Source organism: Schistosoma haematobium, chromosome ZW, assembly GCF_000699445.3.
Source record: "Schistosoma haematobium chromosome ZW, whole genome shotgun sequence".
In the NCBI taxonomy this organism is placed as follows: domain Eukaryota; kingdom Metazoa; phylum Platyhelminthes; class Trematoda; order Strigeidida; family Schistosomatidae; genus Schistosoma; species Schistosoma haematobium.
In genome coordinates this window covers 29,039,450-29,066,355 of record NC_067195.1, presented here as the reverse complement: position 1 = coordinate 29,066,355, position 26,906 = coordinate 29,039,450, and the positions used below count along the sequence as shown (strand labels likewise).

General features: G+C 33.2%; 1 protein-coding gene across 1 annotated transcript; it reads left to right on the top strand.

Annotated features, from left to right (window-relative positions):
* Window positions 1–436: 436 nt before the first annotated feature.
* Window positions 437–26,479, top strand: CPXM2 (Inactive carboxypeptidase-like protein X2). The gene is made up of 9 exons (XM_051210956.1): window positions 437–1,004; window positions 1,038–1,234; window positions 1,273–1,419; window positions 5,509–5,669; window positions 6,855–6,982; window positions 16,825–16,964; window positions 20,043–20,178; window positions 24,219–24,505; window positions 26,316–26,479. Exons 1-9 carry the CDS (start codon window positions 767–769, stop codon window positions 26,358–26,360), a joined length of 1,479 nt encoding a protein of 492 aa, XP_051070982.1. The 5' UTR covers window positions 437–766; the 3' UTR covers window positions 26,361–26,479.
* Window positions 26,480–26,906: the final 427 nt, after the last annotated feature.

The following is a 26,906-nucleotide window of genomic DNA, read 5'->3' as shown; positions in this document are numbered from 1 at the left end:
CCTGTGCGATACATTAAGTTTGCATGGTTGCGTTGCGGATAAATTCACCCGTCACATGAGTTAAATTCGATCTTCTCACATTTTCTTCATAACCGATCGATTAACTTATTTATCTATATTTTGAAGCAACCGCGTTATTTAAGCATTAGTGTTGTCGCTTTATTATTTTTCATGTAGAAATTAGCCAATTGCCTGATATCTAGTGTGAAAGCTTCTGATGTACAGAAAACCCACTGACCTGAGACAGATAAATTCAGTCGAATTATAAAATATACACATTCAAAAAAAACTATCAAATTGACTGTAATTAATGAAGTCGATTGGATAGACTATCACCTATCGGACATAACAAAATACCTGGAAGCCTACTGAAACAACAAGAAGTGAGCCTAAAGAAATCAATCGCATATCTGTACCACGTTTGAAACCCTATACCGTCGAATTCGGATTTTGATTATCATATTGTCCTTATTTAATGCCCATATTTTCCCTGATATTTGTCAATCGCTTTGGCTATTAACATGCGTACATTCTATGAGCTGATAGGTTATCAGCTCACTTTTTCTCTCCCAGATAATTTAACTAAATGCTCCAAACACTCATCCAACACACAAAGTACGTTATAACTAGACGCAAATTTACGAACTGTCGAGTATTATATATACAAACTGGTGACGAAGATATTGGATATTGAATGAGTAAAGATTTTTGTTTAACGATTTTATTTTCGTAAATATACATTTCAGCAAATTTATGAAGACCATAGATGTACTGTTTTTTCGGATTATTTTTTGTCCCTATAGTTTTGAGCTCTACAATTTCTATTTCATGGCAGAATCATCACTCACAAGCAGATATTGAACGCATAATCAAGAGAGTTATCGAGAAATGCCCCGATATTTCTTATGCTTACTATTTAACAACTGGTCGTATCACCACAACACCGAATTTAAACAGACTATTTGTGATAGCTTTCGGGAAGTATGCCAACACATCTGTGAAAGGTACTGTTTACATTTATGTCATCAATGACGTAGGTATACCGGAGTTCAAGTATATTGCCAACATGCATGGAGATGAAGTTGTTGGAAGAGAGCTGTTAATACGTTTGGCCGTCTACCTGTGTGATGAATTTACCTCACAAAACACATTCGTCCACAAACTGCTTAACCGAACGAGAATCCATATTTTGCCCTCAATGAACCCGGACGGTTGGGAAATCGCCGCATCTAACGTAACAATGTTATTGAATTATATATTTTTTTAATGTAGAAAAAATTTCATGAATTAGGAAGATGCAATTCTAGAAAAGTGGATCTCAACAGGGATTTTCCTGACTTGACAAAAAAGTTTTATATCAGTCTGCGTAATGGTGGACCTTTGGACCATTTACAACCTGATGAAATCGATGTGGAGAAGGTAAACTTAAATGATGTAAAAAATAAAATTCTTACGGGTTCAGAATTTCAAAAATATTTCAAAGGTCTTACATAAGGCTTTGTGCTGCGTAACAACATAACGACTGTATTAAATATTAACATAAGTCGAGCCGCGTGTTTCCACTCAGACAGTCAAATGTAATATCCACCTTAAACACGCCAAATTATTGTATGATCTAGCCAAATGGTTTACTAGTATTACGCAATTTTTTGAAGATCGCTTTAATCTCATGCAAAAAAGCTTCCGAATTTCTTATAAATGTTATTTCAGAAGGCACTGTTACCAATTATTGATGCTTACGCTTCCACCTGACGACTTATTGTAAACTTTCTTTGACTAATAGTTAATTCACATAATATACTCTATTTTCATCGTTGCTATAATTTAAGTTGAGAATTTTGTTGACATTGTTGTAAATATCCTAGTTTTTAGGTAACTGTACGAATCAGAACACTGGATTTAAAGGTCTTCACCTCCATGTTGTTAGGGGAATCTATGAACTCGAAAGTATAACTAACCTTACCAGTATTTTCATTAAAGAACGAATGTTTAACTTAAACTTTCATCAATCATAGCCAGTGGTTCAGCGAAAGTCAATTTTTCGATGCACATTATTCATTTGAACGTTTGTCGCTTCCCCAAAAATGTTTAAATAATTAGCAAACTCGAGAAATTATCAAGTCCAGTACTTTTTTAGAATGTAATTGAAATTCACCAACTTTTCTTTCATGAGCAGTAATGATATTTCAATCTTTTCCTAACCATTAAGTGGAACACATACTGTAATTTAAGATCTTACCATAAAAGCATGTTTACATTTGACAAATATAAATAGGTTTTCTAGTGAAATTTCTTATTTAAAAATCACCAACTTTGTGGAATATTGTCAACGTCATTCATAATTTAATAAGATATCTGGCGACTTAGTTTGTTAGGTGACTACTATTTCCATGCTTATAAATCTGGCTACTAGGACGTTTGGCAATATTTACAATCATATAATAATTAGTCAACTTCATCGTATAAATAGTCAAATAACAAGGTATGCCACTTGAGTAATCTTATTTTAAAACGTGGATGAAGTTAAAAACCATTTACTATTGATTCTTTTTAATTAGGAAATTTTGTAGCTAGAATGTTCTGCTAAAAGCGTTTGGGAATGAATAATAATCGCTAAACCAACAAATATAGAGTCAATGTTTAAGTAATTGCATGTTATTAGAATTATAAAAATCTACTTATCGTTTGATCATTACAAAGCATAGGAATCAAGCAGTTATATAAGTGTTTTAATCTACAATTTTAGAGTGCTAACTAGTCTTTAAGCAATAACTTAAATTTCTCTTGAAATATATTGTTAATTAAAGTTGATTTAAAGAACCTAATCTTGTTCTCTTTGACGATAATCGAAATAGACCATATATATTAAGGGTCTTGTAGCGAGGAATCCACTGGTTTGTTATATTAAACCGATTTTCACTGTTTGCAATCTCTTACCTTAAAACAACGAGAATGGACCCTTTTGCGTGAAACTGGATAATATATGGATACCATAAGGTCCTACATATTATGTTAATTTTCAAGGTGGTCAGTAGTTTACACAAACGAAGAGACCTAATTTTCTGTGAAGGATTTAGCTGGTGCGTACGGTGTTAATTGTTTTTCTGCAACTAATATCTTGTAGCAGGATCTGGTTTTAGATAACTTGGAATTAAACAACTGTTTTTATATCATCAATACTTAATGATATTCTGAAATTTTAGTAATGTAGATAATTTCAAAAGCCGTTTTTGATTATCAGTATGTTAATATTCAATGTATCATCTAACATAATGAATATTTGATTGAAATTTAAACGTGGTTCTTTAAAATATTTGAAGCAAAAATGAATGTCTTGATCAATCTTTGACAACATATGTTAGAGAAATAATTTTCTTGTCCAAATTTTCTATGAATTTGGCAATAGAAAATTAACTACAGCGTCTATGAATTTTGTCAAAAATGAGTGCTGATGGGTGCAATTATTGAATTCTGCTGATTTAACATCATGAAAAAATAAATAATAAACCACTCCCATTTTTACTTACTGTTCTTCAAACCTGTTATTTTGCTCATATAAGTTCAGTACTTTGTTGATTTACCACTAATATTCAGGGAGCCGACCATGGGTGTTGATTTTAATATATCCAATAATTCAATTCATGAGTCAATTAAAGCTCTACCACCATGGAAAACTTGGAAGCGCTGGATGGCCGTTTCATCCTATTGTGTTTGATTTAATTAGAAAACATTAGTTATAATAATTTGCTTGGGTAATTTTGTGGGATAACTTATTTCCAAAAAATATTTTTGGAAAGCACAAACAAATGATTTTACATATGAGAAACTTAAAACTGCCTGTCTAAAGTTATAAACTGCTTGGCCGTAGTTTAACTTGTAAAATTGATGCTTTAAAATTTATTTGTGTAGAATATCTAACAAGAAAGTCTATTTTATGTTTCCTAACATATGGAACGCGTCAGCTAAATGTATACTTACAATTACAGAAACTTAGACCCTGTTTTGACTTTCACTGCGAATCAATATTAAAATATATTCAGCATATAAATTCAAGCATCTTAAAGGCGTACGTACAATTAGCGCATTTTCAACACAAATCAGTCAATTCAATCATGGTTTCAAATTTTTAATGAGAACTAATCATACTAGACCTATAATTTTAAGCTCTAAGTATCATAAAGTTCAGAGAAGGGCACTGAAAATAGAGATCCACATCTACAAATTAGTTTGAGTCATTGATCTGTTATCTTAATCAACTGTTTTATACTAAACATTATGATTCTAAGTATCAACATAGTATGTGGGAGAAGTTAGGTGACCAAAAAACTGGCTTGTCAACTAATTTGAAATCATTGTGTATTTCAGATTGTTTTCCGATAAATGCGGAAAAAATTAGAATCTGTACTCACAAGTTTTAATTGTTATTCAGCTGATTAAACGTCTTCATAATCCCATAAACTTTCCTACGCTTACCTTAAAACTTAGTGTGACCTGTATTATTTCCGTCCAAAAATGTAGATTTTATATAGCATTTTGACTTAGAGAATTTAAGGACCGTCACTTGCTTCTATTTATAAATAATAACATATCTTTGTAAGAAAAGAATATTACAGTTGAACTAGGAACTGAGAACTGATACCATCCTGGTTATTTTACGAAACATTTTAGTGTCCCTGTGCATTACTTTATTTTGTATAAATATACATTATTTAGAACTAATATAACCGAGAAACCAGATAACTATACAATACTGCTGAAAAAATAATTATGATATCAACTTCAAGATTTAATTCAGAATGTTCTCTAGCTCATTATTACAGTTATTAATCTTTATTTAATTTTTATAATATTCCTAATCAATATTCAAACACCTGAATGCATTTTAAGTCTCATAATAAGAACATTATATTTCGTGGTTTTTCTCACCCTCCTTATGTTTGTAAAATAATTGTTATTATTACTAAATATATAAAAGATTATCATTATTAAAGGAATATACAATTAATGATTTCCAACTTAGAAACTTGTTTTTTGAACATAATTTCCCATTCAATATAAGGACAATAAGAGTTTATCAGTTCTTATTTGAACTATGTTGTATAAAGCCTACACTATTGGAAACCGATGTATTTCAGAATTAGAGGCGTCTTTCTTCGACGTGTTTGTTTTTGTAAATGAAAATGTTCTTTGATTCATACTCGATTTTAATTATTTATCTATTCAATCTTCACAACGCATGATACAAATATTAGGAACACTCAACAGTTGTTGTAACGCTCGAAATAGCAAGTAAAGTTGACATTATGACGATTTTTTTATTACCATGTCTTAATACGTAACTGAATATTTTAATCATCGAGAATATTGAGTTTCATTTATTCTGTAAAATTTCGCGTAAATAAGTGATTAATTAATCTTAATTTACAATTATCTTTTCATTTATTAGTTTTTTGTTACTGAGGGCTTTTCAGTTTCTATTTTTTCATTTAAACGAACTAACTGATTAAGGCGCAAGTAGAGACAAGAATGGTAATGGGATGGTTAGAAAAAATCAATTTTGTGCTGGGTGCTAATATACACGGTGGTGATTTGGTTGCAAATTATCCGTTTGACAAGTCAATAACAGGGAATTCTGCCGAATCTATTACACCAGATAATCCTACTTTTGTGTAAGTTAAATCACGGATTTTACTGGATATATATATATATAGGAGGACATAAGACCTGTCATTTATTTTCTAGGATCGCGTATGAAACACTGAAATGAACTATCATCAATTTTTTAGGACACCACCTCTTGTCATCCTATTTAGGCATGGATTTTCAAAACTGAAGTTAAACATGTATCTTATCGTCCGTCCTTGTTTAAAAATAATGTATTGTGTCGAATCTTATCTTTAAAAATGAGATCATGGATATTTCGAAAACAAATTTTCAGTAGCATATTACTTTTTGAAGTTTCGGTTGATTAGGTTTCCTAGCCACGCAATAAAGCTTTATGATTAACTAGCTTATTCAGTTAGCACATCACCGTCGACACCTCATTCATGATAAACAAATCTTATCCTCCATCTCAGAACCGTACTAAGTAAGGAACTCAGTTTGTCCATCTATGGAAAAAATAAAACACCTCCTAGCTTCAAATAGTTTAATTCCATCAATATCAAGCTTTGAGTTAAGATTTCATACTTTCTCAACTGAACTTGTACTTTATCTCTTGGTGCGTAGAATTCAGTCAACAATGTGAATTCAGATAATATTACGGGTGACGTCAAACGACCAGCCAATGTACACAGTTTAATTTCAAAAACATAGTTTTCGATTCAAAATCATTTTGAGGTATCATTCTTTGTTAATACAGGATAATACAAGTTTTTACGCTAGAAAAGGATAATTTTTAACAGTAAAGTAAAGATAGATGGTGACTAGGAGTGAAATCTAGGCCTCTCGTCTCCTGCTAGGGACTAAGCACCTAGAAGCTCCCATTGTTAATATTCAAATAGGACGAAATGGGCTTTCTGAAATCCACTGCTTGTCACTACCTGTCTTTATTTATATACTTATGACTGAATAGAAGATAGATTAATCGAAATTCAATCCTTGACGTCAGCAACGGGAATATCTAAACACATAGAAAGAAATGATAGATTTCAGTTTATCTATATCACTGAACTTTGGTCTGCCACAACAATTAAAGGTCTTTTATGCACAAAGCCATTTTATGTAAAGTAGTTAGTGTTTTCACCAACCAGCATTCAGTGTATTGCTGAATGACAATAACGTATTATGACAACAAATAAGCTGAACTTTAAAAATTGATCACTTAATAAATTTTCAAAAAATCCAAATTTTAGTGAGCTAGCAGAATCTTATGCTGATCATCATCCACGAATGAAAAAAGGGATTAAAAAGTGCTATGACTCCGATAACCATTTCAGTGATGGAATTACAAATGGTGCAAGATGGTATTCGTTAAATGGAGGTGAGAATATAATATATTTGACAAGATGACTTCGTTATTTTAACTATTTATTTTATTTGTATAATTCTGTTCTAGGTTTGTTCGCATTTGAAATCATTGGTCTGAAGTAGGTGCACTTTGAGCCGAACGGTGCTCAGAATAGTTAAAAAGTAAGATAAAGTTAAAGGTCTTCACTAATGGACATGCATACACCATATCCCACTGTCTTTATAGTTTTCCTTCTAAAGGAAATCATTTGCTGATGATAACAAAAATAAGAATACTAGAAGACGTGGAATTCTGTGAAATTTAAGACATAAGATTCAGTGCTTTTATGTTGGCTGTTTGTCTAAGAATTTGTTCAGGAAAGCAATCATGCGTGATGGGAAATCAATTTACAAATGTTTGCTAAATAAATGTCTACTCAAAGTTTGTGATGAAGTGTTCTATATTAACCCTACGTTCGAGCTTTTATAAATGAACCTTATGCTTTTGGTGTTTTATTGTTTCACTTTAATTGAACCTGCATTTTCTTGTATCGGTTAGCATCAGCTATACAGATTAAATTAATTAACTGGCTATTTCAAGTAATTTCATAATAATTTAGATATTTCGAAGTGTAAAAACTGTTCTATGAACAATACATTTTTTTTCCATCTCACTCATCCTCATGTGTAATAGAGTTTTCTCAACAAAATTCTACAAAATATTGTTTTCCCTGAATTAGGTTATTGTTTGGAAACTGACAGCTGTTCATTCTTAAGCTCACAACGCACTCTGATAGTTAGCACGAAACCCCAATTATCCAAAATGGATTATTCACTTTGGTTCGTTAAAAAGGAATTTATTTCAGTAGTCTCGTACAATCTTATACTCCGGACTGCATTTCTCACTATCTGCACAAAGCTGATTACTGCTTTCAGTGTTCATATTTAAATTTATTAAAGATAACAAGACTTGCATAACAAAAAATGAGAGTTGATTACATGAATCCCAATATTGTAGCTGATCCAGAACTCACAACCTTAGATGTTGATAGTCAATTATTTCCAGTTATCGGAATGTTAAACAACGCTAAAAAATATCTAATAAAACTTCAATAGTCTACCGTCGACAATGTACAAATCAAAATTGAAGTAAAGGTAGTCATTGCAAACAAGCTTTTAATGTACAAATTCTTTGGTTCAGATATTCTGAATATGTTACGCGGCCATAGAGAAGGACTAATATTTGATATTTTCCGTCGTTCATCAGCTAACATCATTTCATAATGAGAGTCTAGTTTACAATATCTTTATTGTGTCTTGTTAATTTCTTTATTAAGGAGAATAGTTTAGTGGTGTAAAAATTCTAAAACCGTTCATTTCACCAACTTCTTTCCAACATAGACCATCAGACATTGTATTTTTATGTTTATTAGTTCACACGTTTAAATTATTCCAAGAACTCCAGGGTTTTTATTAGTGACATATTAACAACTACTGAAGAAACGGTATGTAGTAAAAAAATAAAAAGTTCAGGGGAATTTTTATTTATTTTTAGGGTGTTATATAAACCCAGTATTCTGTAAATGCGCTGTGTCATGCTTTTTTCTTCTTTAAATAAAATTGTTTCTAAAAAACGTGAGGTGTCCAATAGGACTGGGAATTAATAAATATTTGTGATATTTTCGATCTATATTTTTACTGATGTGGTGGGACAAAAAGACGACATTCATTATGAATTTCGACCACGGTGACAGGTGCGAATTTCATTCACTGTAATATTTTGAGATCACTATTTTCCATTATTAATTCAGTATAAACTTTGTTCTATATGATGGTTGTGACAATTTTATTCTCTGTATTCATTCACGTGAACTATACTTATTGCGTATTTTTACAGTAACTGTGTATTTCTTCCCTATATGGCATTATTGCGTGGAATTTGGTATACAAAAGATTGTGTCGTGGTCTAAGATTGATATGATTTTGAGACTTATTTGGAGACATATTTCTGAAGAGTCAATAAATCTTCACTGGACTGGTGTGTTTATAATGCTTAAGGTTTAGAGTAATATGGATGTAATCCTCACAGAATGCATATATGCCAATTAAAGACCGATCAATTCCAGTCCCAAAATATCATTGGGAAGATTCAAACAACCAATGCAAAAACGAAAAAAAACTTTTTTACTGAATACGTCAGATAAAACAAACTTACTATTTATTTACTTTTTTGTTGATCATAAGTTCACTATTTGTATTGAGAGAGTATTTTCATGATAAAAATGGAATACAAATGTTGTTAAACTCATAATTAACATTGAATTAGCTTATTAATTATAATAAATCAACTAGAAATTCCAGTATATCTAAATACTGACAATAAAAGTTTAATTGTAGATGATTATATCTTTTCCAAGTATTATTTGTTTCACCACTTTCAGTTAACCACTTAAACAGACAAAGTATATTTTAATATGCTTGAGTACATACGTATTTGTTTTCTATAATCTTATAATACTCAAATAGCCTTTAAGAAGTTCAATATTAGTTTTTGTTTAAAATCCGTAAGTTTTAGAAACTAGGCTCCATGTTCTTTTTTTTCATCTTAGTTTTATGTTGTACATGTTGAGAATTTTATGGTGTATTTAAATTCATTAAGTATATTATGATATTAATCACAACAATTCATCACAAAGCTGTCTGATTCTGATTTCACCCAGTAGTCCTTATTGTTTGTTTGGTAATATAATTGCATAAACCACTCTTAATACATAGATTGGAAACTTAATGCTGTTTTTTTATCCGTCACTTAGTCAGTTTCATGATACGACTTACGATGATGAAAGCCTCATTAATTATGTACTGAATACATGAGTACTGAACCAAGACAAATTGAGAAATAATTTCATAATCAGGTAGTTTCCCCTGTTAAGACTAAACAAGCAGGAGTGCTGAATGAAAATTTCATCAGGTCACAAGAGGTCCTGTGACAAGTTTACTATTGATCGTTAACCTGACTGACAATTTCAACTTAAAGGAAAAGTGTATTTAGTAAATTCAGGTACTTTGATGGAATAGAACAACTTACTATAAGTGTTAATTAGTTCATAATAAAAAATAATTTGCTCTTTCGACCAAATGTTTTTTACGTTTTATTGTATTTTCTCCATGATTCTGGATTTTATTCTCATAGTGCTCTCATATATACCGGTTTGAATGCATTTATTATTGTGTCGTAAACGAAGTTTACATTATCGAGTGTAATTCCAACGATATTTACTTAAATGTCTTTCAACACTTGGTGACTGACTTCGAATACATATGAATCCAATCTACTCAGTAAACCATTTGGAAAGTTTTAATGCTTCACTTTTTATCAATAAATACTATCGAAACAGGTATTACATAAACGATATTAAAATAGTTTTCTTAGTAGGAACAAACTTATTCCTTACCAAATACGTCTATTACCCCTCGCGAAGGAGCATAGGCCGCCCACCAGCACTCTGCATCGAACTCTGTTCTGGCCAATCCTTTCCAGTTTTTTTCGAATTGCTAATCATTCTTTTGACATCTGACCTCAACTGTCAATGCAATGTGTTTTTTCGTCTTCCTTTTTCCTTTCACCTTCAGGATTCCAAGTTGGGACCTGCCTCGTGATGCAGTTTTATGGTTTTCGCAATGTATGTCTTACCCACCGCCGGCATCTATCTAATTTCCTTTACAAATGGAATCTGGTTTGTTCTGTGTCATTGTAGGTTGTTGCTGATGGTATGCAGCAAACGGATCTGGAGTGTCTTGCATAGACAACTGTTCATTAATATCTGTCAAACGCTTTCTCATAGTCAATGAAGTTGATGTGTAGTGACGAGTTCCATTTAATTGGTTGCTCAACGACGATTCGTAGTGTCGCGATTCGGTCTGTGTAAGACCGATCCTTACGGAATCCGACCTGTTGATCTCGAAGCTGGACGTCTACTGAATCTTTCGTCTGGTTCAGCAACACTCTGTTGAAAACGTTTCTTGGTACCGATTGTAGTGTGATGTCTCCGAAGTTCTCACACATGTTCAGATCTCCTTTCTTTGTATCTTGGTGAGGTATCCTTCTTTTCAGCCTGTCAGTGGCACTTGTTCTTCCTCCAAAATCTTCCTGAATAGAACGTGGAGCATGTTTGCAGTTACTTCTACGTTTAAATTCAGTTCTTCGGTTGGTATATTGTCAGGTCTTGCTGCTTTCCCACTCTTGATTTGTCTGATGGTCATGCTGTCTTCTTCGATCATTGGTGGAGTGCAATTTATAGGAAGGTCTGTGTGTGCTGCTTTGATGTTCGGTGGATTCAGTGGAGCTGGTCGATTCAAGAATTCCTCAAAGTGTTCGACCCATCTGTTTCTCTGTTTTTGAATCTCACTGAGTTGCTTGCCTTCTTTGTCGTTGACTGGTGTCTCTGGTTTACTATATTTCCCTTCTAGTTTCTTCGTTGTGTCATATAGTTGTTTTATGCTTCTTCTCTTGTAGCTTTTTCCTCTGTCATTGCTAGGTCTTCCATGTATTTCTGCTTATCAGCTCTGACGCTCTTCCTGATTTTATTGTTTGCTTCTATGTATTCAGTTTGTTCCTTAACTTCCTCTGTTCTTGTTCGGTTGATATTCATTGCTGCCTTCTTATTCCTTATTTCTTGAATCCAGTTTATCAACAATGATCCATTCCTTGTGATAATGTTTGTTGTGGCCCAGAACCTCATGACATGTTGAAGTGATTGCCTATTTGAATTACCTGTAACCGATTGCTAAGGGCTATCTTGAATTATTTGAGTCTGTCAGTATCCCGAAGAAAAGTTCTACTAAAGTTTAGTGATGTTGCCGGCCCTGTTGTCCAGTGTTTCTTCAGTTTTATTTTCATCTTGTCGACCAGCAGTTGATGATCTGAGGCTATATCGGCTTCTCTATTGGTTCTCACGTCCTCCATAGTCCTTCTGAACGTTTTATTGATGCCGATATGGTCGATTTCGTTCTGCGTAGTGTGATCCGGTGAAATCTATCTGGCTTTGTGTGTGCGTTTATGTGGGAATATGGTTCCGCCAATGACCAGTTTATTGAAGGTACATAGGTTTGCAAATCTGTGACCAGTCTCTTTCTTTTCTCTCAGTCTTTGTTGTTCAACGATGTCTTCATATCCGGTGTTGTCCATTCCATCCTTGGAGTTTGAAGACTAGTCAATATCTATTAATGAATGTTTAAGTATGAAGAACAATCAATGCTTTACCATATTCATAGTAGAACAATTGATGCTGTACCATAAATATAGTAAAGCATTTATTGTTCTTCACACTTAAACATAAACACCATTATAACAACAAGTGTAAGCCACTTCTTCGGAGCAAATAAAAAAGTGGCTTACACTAGAGCACGAAACTTCGGAAATACAATTTTTCTACTCATTGGGATATTATATATAATAACCGTAGGATAGTTACATTAAAACTATTGGATTCAGCTTAAGAATAATTCACTTTATTTTTTTGCGTGTGAATGTTTTTTTTGTGATGTTATGTTTTCTTAGATTAATTGTTTGACTGGGAGGCTCTACTTGGGTAACAGTACCAAAAAAGACATCCACTTGAGCTTACAACATTCTTTTTTCCGTTTCAAATTATAAATCGAAAGTCTAACACTGAAAACCAGATCAACTTAATCAATATTACTTAATTGCTAGGTAGAAGTGTAAGTTTCAAGAAAGATCCTTCTGAAAATATGAATAATTAATTAAAGTACATTAAATTCCATATGACTAGAAGTTTAAACGACTTAATAATAAATTATTAAAGTATAGAAATTAGTGATTCCTTTAAATCATGACATGACCTCAGTATTCAATACGTGATTAGTACTTCTGAAAATAAACCAAGGGACTATATCTCTAAGCAGATTGTAAATGTTGCGTGGATTTTGTTTCTCAAATAGTCGTAACACCAAAAGGTCAGACAGTTTATAGATATAAAATCCTTGATACATCAATACTTCTTAATAAAGCGAATGACTAACTTGTTTAAAATAATCAACGAAAGTGCTATTCTATCGGATTTATTTTCCAAGGATGAGCAATTAAACAAAGCTATATGTTTTGATATCCAAAATACTGAGAAAATGTATGTTACATACATAAAACTTTTCCTAATACAAAAGTATGCATACCGCGGCTAACAATTTCATCTGTTGATAAAAAGAAAGGAATCAGCTGTCACATTAAATTTAAACCTAAAAGTTCCGATTAATTTCTCAGACCGTATACTTTTCAGTACACTAAGTTCTTTTTTCATGAAACGCTCCTCAATGATGGAAAATCTTTCATCTATACCTTAATATTTACCACCCTTGTAAATGGAGTAAAGAACTGATTTATAGAAACTAACCGTGAGAATGTTTAAACCGAGGAAATAAATAGACTTTCCACTTGAGTTCATAATATATATGTTTGTCATTCAAATGGTTAAGCCCACGAAATATCCCGATAAAAAAGCCTCTTATAATCATAAAACGAATAGCATGTAAAAAGTTAATCGTAAATATAACTTCAATCTATGTACTGATAAGTTAATGGAAGTAGAACTTGTCTTAACGTCTTAATAATCAATTAGTAGAGAAAATTTTGTTTTTACAAAGACGGATGCCTAAACACTTTCGAAGGATCTCAACTTTCATACAACTGATTTGGAAAGAGACGAGTTTTTTATTATCGCATGAATTAATAATACTAAATTATTGACTGTTCTCAAAATTAAATATCAAATACCATAAACTGTATGCAATTTTGAGTGAAAATAAACAGAATTAATTATTCTGAATAAGATGAAATGCACCATACTATAGTTGCTTTGTGAATAAATATGGTAAAGCATTTATTGTTCTTCACACTTAAACATAGACACCATAATAATCAGAAAAGGTTTTGTGGAGATTTTAGTAAATTCATTAGTTGAAATCATGAGTCGGTCACGGTGACGCAACTTCGTGGATTAGTTGAAGTTAGACATTAACACCGTTGGATGCCGGCTCAGTGGTTTAATGGTTAAAGGCTCGCGCGCGAGACTGATAGGTCCTGTGTTCGAATCCCGCGGGGGCAGGATCTTGAATGTGCATTCCTGAGGAGTCCCATACTAGGACGAAACGGCCGTCCATCGCTTCCAGGTTTCCCATGGTAGTCTAGCTTCAATTGGCTCATGGCACTATTATAATGACAAGAACACCAGTCAATATTTATTAATGAATCAAATAAAATATTATGAAATTACAGGTTATGACCTCATTGGAATGTAACAAAAATATATTTATCATTAACTCTCTACCTAACCCTTAGTTTGTTTGAAAATATCAAGTCCAACCTTGGTGTTGATACTTATAAACTCATTAATTAGTTAGTCATTTATTTTTTGACAAATATTACTCAATCGAAACTCAACTATGATGAATAGAATCTTCCCTCATTTTGATTAGTACAGCAATTGGTTTGTAAAAATAGACAAAGTACTTTAACCTTCCTCTTATTTGATTGTTTCAGTAAAATATATACTTAAAACGAAACTGAACTGAAGAACCTATTTATTTAATTCTCTTAATCGAACATCGATCTTACTTAAGCTTGAGATAGAACTTTCTATTGATTGAGAAACTTTAAAGTTTGAGATTTTATGTGTTTTTGATGCTGGTTTTTTGGGTAATCAAACTGCATCATACATTTTGAATGATTTTTCCTATACCCCACAAACTAAAATTAATAGGTAAGATTTGGTCAGTAATCAGAGCTTAAACATCATACTGCTTACTATCTGGAAAAAAGCTTAATAAACGGGTCATTCTCACAAGCATCCCTTCAAATAAGAATGTGTATAAACTCATTCTAGGGTACTCAAATAATTGAAAATTGAACTCTAATATGTGAAGTGTATGAGACAATAAGTTCTCCAAACGTCTTTTTGTTATTTAGTCTCCAAAATAATCAAATCTAAAAATCTGCAGTCGTTTTTATTTGTTCTCTTTTCATAACGTGTATCGTGAACATCTATTTTTAGTATGTCTTTGTGGAGAAACATCCCAACGTGTCACTATTAGCCTTTCCAGTGAGTTGTTTTTTTCGACACCCACTCATTTACAGCTTAGTCTCTATCTATAACTACTCACAGACCATTAAATCCTTTTATTTTAAAATGATAATAAGCGGATTACCATTGGTTGATACAGCTTCGTTCAGACCAACAAATCAATATTGAGGGATAGCCATTAAAATATTTATAGAAAGAAAAAAGAACTGATGTAGATATTGGAAGCAGGGTAGAGAATTATTGATTACTCTTGAGAGAAATGCTTACTTATCTGTAAAAAAATAACCTACAGGTAATTAATGATATTTAGTTACGAAAATAAAAGTAAATATGACTGAATGTATCTTAACAAATATCTTCTCAATAACAATCTGATATACAATTGTCTAACATTTCGTAATCATTTTCTGAAAATATTATTATTACTGTTATCATTATTATTAGCCTAACCACACTAATAGAGAAAATACCAATAGATATACAGAAAGGCAAAATCATTTCAAAAGTGACTGATATTTTGCGTAGGTTTGCCTATGGAGTTCGAAGTGCATATACTTAATTCCCTCAGTAAAATGAATAAAGAATATTATAGAGTTTGTTGAATATAGAAAACTAACTTATTCAAACAACTCGTGTACGTAAATTGATTCAATACCATGATAACCAAACGAAATTATAAGATGGTTTTTCTAACTTTTCGTCGAACCTTCATATTAAAAGGTCAATTCGTTGAATGTTCTGAAGTTGGTCACGGTATTTTTTTTCTCATACAAATCCTTAAATGTATAGCATCAGTCATAGAATTACATTAAAATACTGTAAATTTGCTTCGTTACCAATAACAACGTTCATTGGACAAAACAATGGAAAGTGGTTATCTTCTAAAATGCATAAATCGGTGGATAGGTCATAGTGTAGTGGGACCTGTTACATCTTTGGCCCAAAACGTCCCGTCAAAATTACCTTACTGTTTAGAGGTGAGTCAAATAACCATTTATCGAAACAAAGGCTAGAATCAATTATTACAGAGACATACTACGCAGCAAAGGCCACTATCAGAGAAAAAAAACAAGGTCTACACTTCACCAAAAACCTAAAAGGCATGAAAATGATTACATCACATCCCACTGTGTTTACCAATTTAAATATTTGCGCGTGGCCACATACATAAGGAGTAGTACCCGTGATCTACAAATTAGTGTGTCTGAACATGTACCAAAATGGTTATAAAAACGAATTAAATCAAATGACTATTATCAGATGATCAGAATAACCCAATGAATAAAAATAAAGAGAGCTGAGTAAAAAAAAGTTTCTTTCCTACGAAATCATCTACTTAAGCTGTGCAATTATACCTATGGTTGTTTGGTAAATATGTCTATGAAAAGATAGAAGTGATTACATCATGCAGTGATTCGAGATTTTAAATATCAAATGAGGTTGCGTATTATCTTTCATAATTCTGAACCGTGAATTAGTTCCATCCTCCTATCCTTCTCTGACATCCTCATTTGACATTTGAAGTCTCAAATCACTTTATGATGCGACCCTTTCTATCCTTGTAGAGACATATTTACCACACAACAATAAATACGAGTGTACAGCTTAAGTAATTTCGTATATATATATATATATATATATATATATATATATATATATATATATATATATATATATATATATATATATATATCATTCTTTGACATTATCAGCATTCTAAATATCGAATTTGTTCTCTTTCCATATACGACCTTTTTGTTTCTGATCTCCATTTTATCAGGAATGCAAGATTACAATTATCTGCACACGAATAGTTTTGAAATAACTTTGGAATTAGGTTGTGAAAAGTATCCCAACGCTTCCGAATTACCAAGATATTGGAATGAAAATAAAATGTCACTGCTCAACTATATTTTGCAAGTAAGCTTGTGCAACGAATGGATTTTTCAATAAAAGCTAAAACTTTTTGAGTCAATTATTTTTGTAGCTATCGGTACTAAGGTTCGGCTTGATGATTTCGAATAAACCGAGCATTGAGTTTAAGGTTAATAATTGAATAGTCATATATTTGTGTTATACCAATGCGTAGAAATTTGGATCCCTGATGTTTCGTGACCTAATGTATGCCGCTTCTTCAGAGAAAATGAGTAAATAGCCGAATTAAATTAACAAGAGAGAATATTTACTTCAATTAAAGCCAAATATGTCTGATTATGCCAATGTTATGTGAATTGTTTGGTTAAGGTGATTCTGTAGAAAACATCACTGTGTGTATTTGTGTGAATGACAGTGGGTATGAAATGTGTGATTTGTAACATGGAGTTGCGTTTAAATCTGAGTGTGTTAACTGTGGTTCATAAAACTACTTTCACACTTCGACAATCTCCATTTTATTGTATCAACTTTCTTTTCAGGTTACACAGGCCAGTATCCTAACCTATCAATTACTAGGATTTCATCCAAAAAATCAGATTCATTGTCGAGAGACGTTGTTTCTAGAATTTTCTATGGGATCAGATGTGATGCTTGTTAAGCTACCAAACACATTATTGTTAAATGAAGTTTATGTAATAATAATCGTCAAGATCCTCGATCTCGTATATTTTGTCCTCCTACCTACTTAAGTAAATCATGATGTATTAGGTCTATTTTAATAGGAATAGCGGCAAATGAAATCCACAATCACCAAACTTCTTCAGCTGATACCATTCAGTTTTTACAAAGACAGAGAAAATAAAGGAAAACTTTGAAACTCCTCAGCTTGTACATCGTCTATAAAAGCAGAAAAACGTCATAGTGACTGCTTTGTAAATCCATTTCATTTAGCATCCTTTAAAAGCTTATACTCAGCTGTAAATGGATTTAAATTATTTGATTTTTCATTTAGTACAAATGTGTGAATGCATTTTAAGTAACTTATTTATTGTCATACAGTAGTACACAAATGAAGAAAAGAAATGTTTATTGTCTATGAGCTTTTCATCAAGATTCTACACTGTTATAAATGTACTGTCACTGCATAAATTATACTTTTATCGTAATAAAAAGTAGGGAAAAAAAGATTGTTTGCATAACATGTTTGACATTATTTATCCATCCGTTATATTCACTTTAGAGGAAGAATGAAATGATACCATTTACCTTTTAGATGTCCTATTAAGAAGACTGAATGGTTCGTTAGACAACAACTGTCCAGGAAATCATCAAATGGATATGTAGAGCCAGTTACATAGGAATTACAGTTAGGCAAATCCATCGTCATGTTTCCAAGCACTGTGCCTTCTAGTTAGGTAATGAGTATTTACGGACGATTTAGAGCTGTATTTTAGCTCACTTGATTGATGAAAGCCATCTTGTGGGCTCGAATAAAGCTTTCCAACCTATCTATCAGTTTACGCTACATTCATTGCATGGTTTATGTTTTCTTCTTTTCGATCCTTGGAAAGCGATTGGGATGCATATCCGAAAAATAAACCTACGGGTTTAAACGAACTTTGCATAACTCACCTCTCTATATGGTTTACAGATCAGAGGATCCAAACTGACTTGTTATTTCTCCCCTTTCTCCAAGTTTCGTTTTGTTCCTTAAGTTCTTGGACAACTATGATATTCATCTCTTTACTTCTATGTGACTATTATTAAAATCCGACATTTTAACCATTATGTTACGCCGATTCTCTTCTTAAACATTATGTAACCTACCAACCCTTTTGTTACACATTTAAATGCATTTACAATTTTACTGAGCTCGGGAACCCACTTAAGTTAGACAACTACGAAAGATCAGGAAGCACTGGAGAGTTGTTTTGCCATGGTGTGGAGCTCTTCAAAAGCACATATTCACGACCTCACTAGGAACCGAACCAAGGACCTCCGGGTCTCGTAGCGAGAGCTTAATTTTGAGGCCACTGACTGCTATCTATTGGTTTACATGTGTTTCCAACCACTTTCCATTGACTTCGGTCAGTAACTACCTAATTTACAATAATTACTTTGAATGTTATAATTACATTATTATTAGCTGATTAGTAATTCATTATTATTTTCACTATCAATTACGAAGTTGCGACTGTACAACACAACCACTTTATTTCTATTGTAAATCATGTACATAAGTATAGAGGTGTGGTGCAAAAACTGAATTAAAAGAAGTACGTTTTTACCATATTTGCTATATACTAAACGTCTGAATGTAGATTTTTACTGTCACTTGATACAGTCTCGTTTTCATGCTTAGGACTGTACAGTTCTTCACTGGTGTACTCAGTTAACACCGTTATAATATAACAATTCCTGAGTTCGTCCAAGTATGATATTATTGACAGAAAATAGTTCGAATTATAATAAGTTTTGGGATTTCTCTTTTTTCAATAGTTCTGGTTCATATCTCCCATATAGTCGTCGGTGTGTACTCCTAAAGATTTCCGAATTACTGCTGGACAGTTTCCCTTCGTCATTAATGGTTTATTAGCTGATGTCATTTATTGGTTTCTTTAGATACTTATCCAGTTATATAATAATTTCTCACTTGACTAAGCACAGATTTTGTAGTTACTTCTAAAACAACTGTCAAGACACTGTGTATATTATACTTGTTTAGACTGAAATAAATCTTGTAGATCAAAATCATTTTGAAATGTCTTTTAAATTAGTAGACAAGACTAGAAATTTTGCCAGACCAAATAAAAGGACCAGGGATCGTAATGCTAAACACGGGCGACTCAACAATAAGACGAACATTGTTCTGGATGACCAAATAAACTCAAAAAAATTAGATGTACGTAAAGGCTTTACAGAGAGGGTGGATCGTCAACTGAATATGGCGCTAAGACAATTTATAAGCAGTAGAAAATCAAACTTTACTGTAATGATTGTCCTATTAACATGAGAAGCTATGTCTCCGAAAATTAATATTACGAATTTAGCATTATTAATTAAATTACCTTTTGAAAAATAATATATTGCTGCTTTTAACGTTGCTCTATATTTCATGTCAAGGTCCATAGAGGTATTAAAGGCACTGTATATGGATATTTGGAAAATACACACATTCCAATAGAATACGCAATCATCAAGGTAACAAATATAACTGATCCAACTAGTCGCACTCCCATACTTCACAACGTAAATACAGGTAAACTTTCTTTTATATATGTCTATATTTATGCTCATTAACTATGACAGTTGCGTTTTTGATGTTTATACGCTTATTCATTTGTCGATTAAACACGACGACGTTTAACTTTCCAGTGATGATGAAAACTTGTAACTCAAGTGGATGCTCTATGTCGATGTTGATTTTTCTCAGCTGTATACACATGTAATATCTAGTATTGTGCTTAGTATATGTGATTAAAGTAAACAATTGAGAAGTGGAAAAAATCTTGCTTTTTCAATTTTATTGACTGGCAATAGATAAATTAACTAGTTCCCACCATAGATTTAGTACTTTTCAGAACATTCTAGGAGATGGTGATACATGTAACTAACATCTAGTTGAAATGTAACAACTAAATATATTCTAAATCGTATATAGTGGAACTTGACGACTAGACTACTGATAATTACAAAGGAAAGGAAACACTGCATGAATGTATATTGGTTACTTTTTAAGCAAACATAATATTGCCAACTGACGGCTGCTCAGTTATTACGGTAATATAATCAATATTTGGTCTAAGTAAACGAGGGAGTTAAATTTTGGTACTAATTCAATCCCGAACTATATAGAAAAACAAATTTAATTGATTTTGGGTACATTTAATCAACTCCAAAATCATATCTCGGATGAATGAGTATCTTAGTTGTCAAGTCATTATGTAAGTCTATCTGTTTGATCACTGAAACCTTAAATGTTCACAGTTTCTACTGAATAATGTTTAGTCACATAAATCTACATTATTTACAATAGTAAAACAGGGGTAAACTAAATTTAATGGTTTTTAATGATAGACAACAGTGTAAGAATTTTTCCACATTTTTTAAATTTACTATTCTGGAACACCTCCAAGATAGATTAACAAGCCCAACTTGATGTTTCCTTAGTTGGTGAATTCCGCTTCTTTTGAACCACTATATTAGCATGGATTACTGCTTAAGCATATTTTTGTCCTTAGTATTAACAATGTTTCTCACAGAATAAATAAGTACACTATAAATGACCGAAAACGCAGTCAAATAAAACAACCCACTAAATAAAAGTTTAGATAAGACATAGGAGTTAGTGAAGTCAACCAAGGGATCTACACTTTTGCACAAAAGTCAAACCAACTGTTATTGTCCCCATAGCTAGAGCTGTATCCACGTCTGACAGCAGTTCGTTGCTTCTATCTTATGTTTATTTCATCTTACATCATTCAGCGCTGCAAACGTTATACTACACATGAGTAAATAAACCATGCATTCCACTGTGCTCGATAAAAATTAATAATTCTACTTATGTTATCAAGACCTGTGTCTAACTTTAATCTCGTTCTTTTCGAAGTCTCATATACACGAATAATATTCAGACACTGCTGATAGAATTCTTGTCGCGTTTAGCAGTCCTATCTTGTAGCTCTACATTGGTCCCAGTTGCATTACTACATAGTGTATCTATTCTTTGATGAAGCATCCATAGTATCATAAATTTTAAACTGTTAAATGAGGCTGAATTCTTCTATATTTGTGTGGAATCATCGCCCAACCAAACTGATGTTATTCTCCAAGTGAGTGAGATAGTTAATGTACATCAATCCTGTAATATTAGTTAAATTCTCACCGTGTTCATAATTGCATGTGGCATAATAGTGCCTTCTGATCACAACAGATCTCTCCTTATATATTTCCTACAGTCAAATAGAGACATAACTAACTGTTCATTACTTCACTTAATAACAGACTAATATTAAGCCCTTTATTTGAGTAAATCAAACACGTTTTCAGGTCAGTTAATATATTTGCATCTTGGAATACTATGAACAATAAGGTGTTGATTGATTTTTTACCTTTAAGTTCTGTGTTTTAGTATCGGGATCATAGAAATAGGAATTGAATGGTTTCATAAACTGTATTATTAAAGTTAAATCCTGTGCTTCCACATAAACTGGAACGATTGGAAATTGAGACCACTTTTAAGAATATTATCTTTACTCGAATACTGCTAGTCGAGTGAGAGCTTATGGTGAACTGTCATCTGCTTTTGCATCCCCAAGTGGTGTCCGGCAAGGCTGTCCACTTTCTCAATTTTCGTTCAACTTCACCATAGACATACTCTTCGACTGAAATCTCGGGTATTGATCTCTTATCAGGAGGTCCACTGGTCGACTTAGAATACGAAGATGACATACTCCTGTTTGATGAAGGCGCTGAAAAAATGCAGTCTTTTGGTAGCCCTGAGCTCTGGGTGACACGGCTCAGAATCGATCACAATGGCGTCGGTGTATACACTCTGTCTTCCCTTAAATCGTGAGACTGACTACTTTAGACTTTATACACAATATTTCTTTTATATATTACTACCATTGAAGTAACTACTTCTATGAATTTGTTGTTCGTCTTGTGCTAATGAGGTATGGCAACTTGGACCAATGCATATATGTGCCTGGTCTTACATTGTAGCTGACTGACTGACATGCATGCCAGTAACACCTAATTTTTGGCTTATGGATTCCATATCATACATATTGGTATAACACCTACTCGAAAGGATAGAAAGTTACCACTCGCGTCAGACGTATTTGGTGAAGCTAAGTGTCTCTTGATAATTACATGGATACCACAGGTTCGAGGACTTTCGCCCATGCACTTCATGACACATATACGTATAAGCACTCTCGCGGAGGGTTGATAGTCACCTCCCCTTAGTATTTATTACCGTCTTCAACCTGTTGGACTAGACCTCTGATTTTGTAATACATAGGGCAGACATTTCATCTTACGTTCATTTTGCGAACCCTATCCATATACCTACATATACAATTACATAAACCGAGACTCATTCAATTCATAGACATCAGCATACACATCAGACAGCCCACAAGATTTGAGAGCCTTAAGGTTGGAGACCCCAAGTAATCTGATCTCCGCCCAGGTTAACTGGTAAGGTTTCCCCTCAGTTAGTCAGCTACAACATATAACCACACTAGGATCCTGTATGAGACACAGCATACATCAACGGTACGAGATTCTAGGGTTTTAACCAAGGAGGCCTGCTGACCGTTTTGACATAAGGAGCGAGGTTTCAGTAGACCTGGGACAGTGTTTTGCGCACTCGAATCGTTGACTATGGTGACACTTGAGGAGGAAGACAAAAGAGGAAGTTTAGAGTTGAAAGTCGATGTAAGAGAAATAATAGGAATTGAAGGAGGTTGATTATAAATACAGTGATCCTCAGTGCTTTTAAAAGTATTAGGGTGGTACCTGAAAAGGAAATTGGATTAAAGGTGATCTTAGTGACCTGAGAGTGTGACCGCAGTGCCCAAGGGACAACTTCTTGAGGTCGGTCACACACGACCTTTTTGTGGGTTATTTTCGTGTTAGCTCCGTACTTGCTGAGACCTTACCGCCGGAGACGGATATCCGTGGGATAAGGAGAAGTGTGCATTTTCAGGGTCGACATTTTCTAACCCAACCCTTCCTTGTGGGAAAGCAGCATCGCTGCTATGCTGGTTGTCTGAAGAAAACACCTTACTGCCGTTACACCTCTGTACAGTCAGCCGTACGACTTCGCCCTCGGACCTTGGGTTTGTTGCTTTTAGTCTTACCGCTCTTCAACCGACCTGTCTGACATGGTAGGACCTAGAGGAACGGTTGTTCCAGCCAGTATAGCTCGATTGATTCATCACGATACGCAAACAAACCACCACGTCAAGGTAGCAACGACGGTCGGTTTCTCCTACTACCCAGTAGCGCCACGAGGAAACCTCGGGTCGGATTTTGCTACTAAATGTATAACGCAGTGAATGAGGAAAATAAACAAGACCCGATAAGTCAATAATCCAAATTCACCCTTCTTAAATATATTAACAAAATGAAACAAGCTCAAAATTTAGATTTTGAGCATTTAAATATTAATCGTAAGATATGAACTATTTACTACTAAAATATAAGTTTCATCATAAAAACAGGGATTAGATGTCAATCATAAGACAATTTACTAGTTTAAACGTAACGTTTGCTTTTCGTCTTTTTTAGATCAATTTGGATATTATTATCGACTTCTTACAGAAGGCAAATACATAGTTACCGCCTCAGCTGACGGTTTTATATCATCTATGGCTTGTGTTGATGTACAACACACACCGTCTATAAATGCACCATTTGTTGAAGCACAGCAAGTAAATTTCCTACTATTACCAACAAACTTCAAAAGATATAATGAATTAAACAGTATTACAATCCCACTCGTTTCCAAGAAATTTCACGTCAGCGGTTATCTACATGATAAATTATGCTTAAAACAGTATAATGAAATTATGAATGTAAGCTTTATTATGGTGATTACTCTTAGAACTTTAATTTTATTATGTGATGATACCAATTAACTAGCATTTGTTACTTGTCAGTGGTGAGTACCATTGCTAAAACTAGTGAGAATTCCCGCGACTTCAAAAAATATGAAAACCATAGTCAATGGGATATTTTGGAACAACTGACACCAATCTTATTACTTTAACCATGCGCTGGTCCATCGATGAGACTAGGTTTATAAATTATGCCTCGTGCTTAACTGTATCATCTCAAATAATGACAACTTAATTTGTCGGAAACATTTTGTTCACTTAGCATAGATTCTCTCTTAATAAAATGGAAAGCATGTGACGTCCGGAAGCTACTTGGGAATCAGATGAGGTGAGTACTTATCGACTTACATCTGCAAATCACAGCTTATTGGTATAACTACATATACTCCATAAGGAGACTGATGTCCGCCAAGACTATAATTTAATTGCAGCATTGCTGAGAAAGTACATAGCGAACAAGTGTTTGATAACTGATAATTCTTCTGAACGTTGCTTCTAAACATGTAATAGTGTAGAATGAAACATATTGTGGAGCAAAAAATAACTTGGACTTTCTCTTGCCATCCGCCTTAGACAGATTATTGCTTCATTTCGGTTGAACAATATTAGCAGAAAAAATTAAAGCGACGACTGGTATCTACTTTGGTGAAGTATATCATTACTTTACTCATTTGGCGGTAATATCTACTAAGAGAAGTAAGTTACAACTCGAACAGTGTTATGTTGATGACAAGTCTCACCGACTCGAATATCAACTAAGGAACCAATTAAATTAAGTAAGCAAATGATATCTGTTCCCTTGTAGTTCGAAGCTCCTCAAAATTGCACACCTATGACATGCTATGCATCGGGGCCTAAGTCACGCGTAAAATGTTAGGCTGAGAAATGACTGTGGTCGAGGATGTGTACATAGCTCAGTAGTTTTGCGACGTTCGTCTTGAGGTTGGTTTTGTTTCGTATGTTGACGAGTCCTAGACGGCTACAAAGTTGCTTCCAAACTTCTTTTGGTTCTCCGAAGTTATTCCGTGACGGAAACTACTATATATATATATATATATATATATATATATATATATATATATATATATATCAGAAATGCTGCTGTTCAGTCATATATATGTTGACTAAACACTTAAACATTATGCAGAGTTCGTTGCGACTGCCGAAATGCAGAAAGATTAACCAAGCTGAGACAATTAAATTCACCATTACTACAATATGAACACTTCCATTTATTCTTGTCATACATGATTACACTTGGATATTTCATTTATGCACATAAGATTCAAGCAAATAATTTCGCTATCAGTTTCCTGATGCATGATGCTGGACTTGTATGATTATAGCCAGCCAGACGGGAAGTGACTTATCGGAGATAAGATAAAAAGACTTGCTTCCATTTCTGCTACAATTTTTGTACTGTTAAGCCGGTCTTTTGTGACAAATAATATCAAAGGGTTTTTCTACAAACGCGGTGAGAATACCAATTGCAGTGAGTTTTACCTAATATGGATTAGATTACAATCTATTGTGAGGTAGTCGCTTCTATCAAATTATATATTACAAAAGCGATTATCATCTTTCTTTAAAATAAGCAACCAGTGTAATCCAGCAAGTCCATCTTACCATAGTTAGTGATTTATGTAAAATTTGATTCACTTAATTAGAAAATGAAATAACTATTCAATTATAAGTGAGATATGTGGCTTTCCTATTATAGCTATTTCACATATACTCCTATCATTTTAACATTTTTCTCTGTTTATAGATGATACCACAAAACACATGGGTCGACGAAGACAGTTTAGCTTGAGATTACTCATACCTTACGGACATATCAATTTTAGAAAATACAGAGAATATATCAAATTATAATCATAGATTAAATGTTCTATTAAATATAATTGTCCAATACTCATCTTGATTAAAAAGTTATGACCAGTTGTACTACGTATATAAAATAACAAATTGAAGTCATAATCCTGAATACTAACACGTCCGTAACAGGACGCAAGTTTATTAGCTAAACATACGAAAAACCTAAAACAATTGAACGATAGTACGAAGCTGACAGAGCAAGACTTTTTAAACTGTATTCAAGGTAACAGCCATCAGAATATTTAGATCACTTCTATGACGAATATGACATAAACTTTCGTCCGTGGTAACCTACACGGTTACGTTTTTTGGATAAATCGGTACTTAATGACTATTTTACTTATGGGAATAACATCAGAAAATCAACTGAAAAACCCTTAATAGTGATTGAGAATGTTATTGAGATGAGAGCCCACCGAATTTAAACGAGCTAAACAAAAAAGGACAAACAAGAGTCGCAAAACAAATGACCCTACTCCTA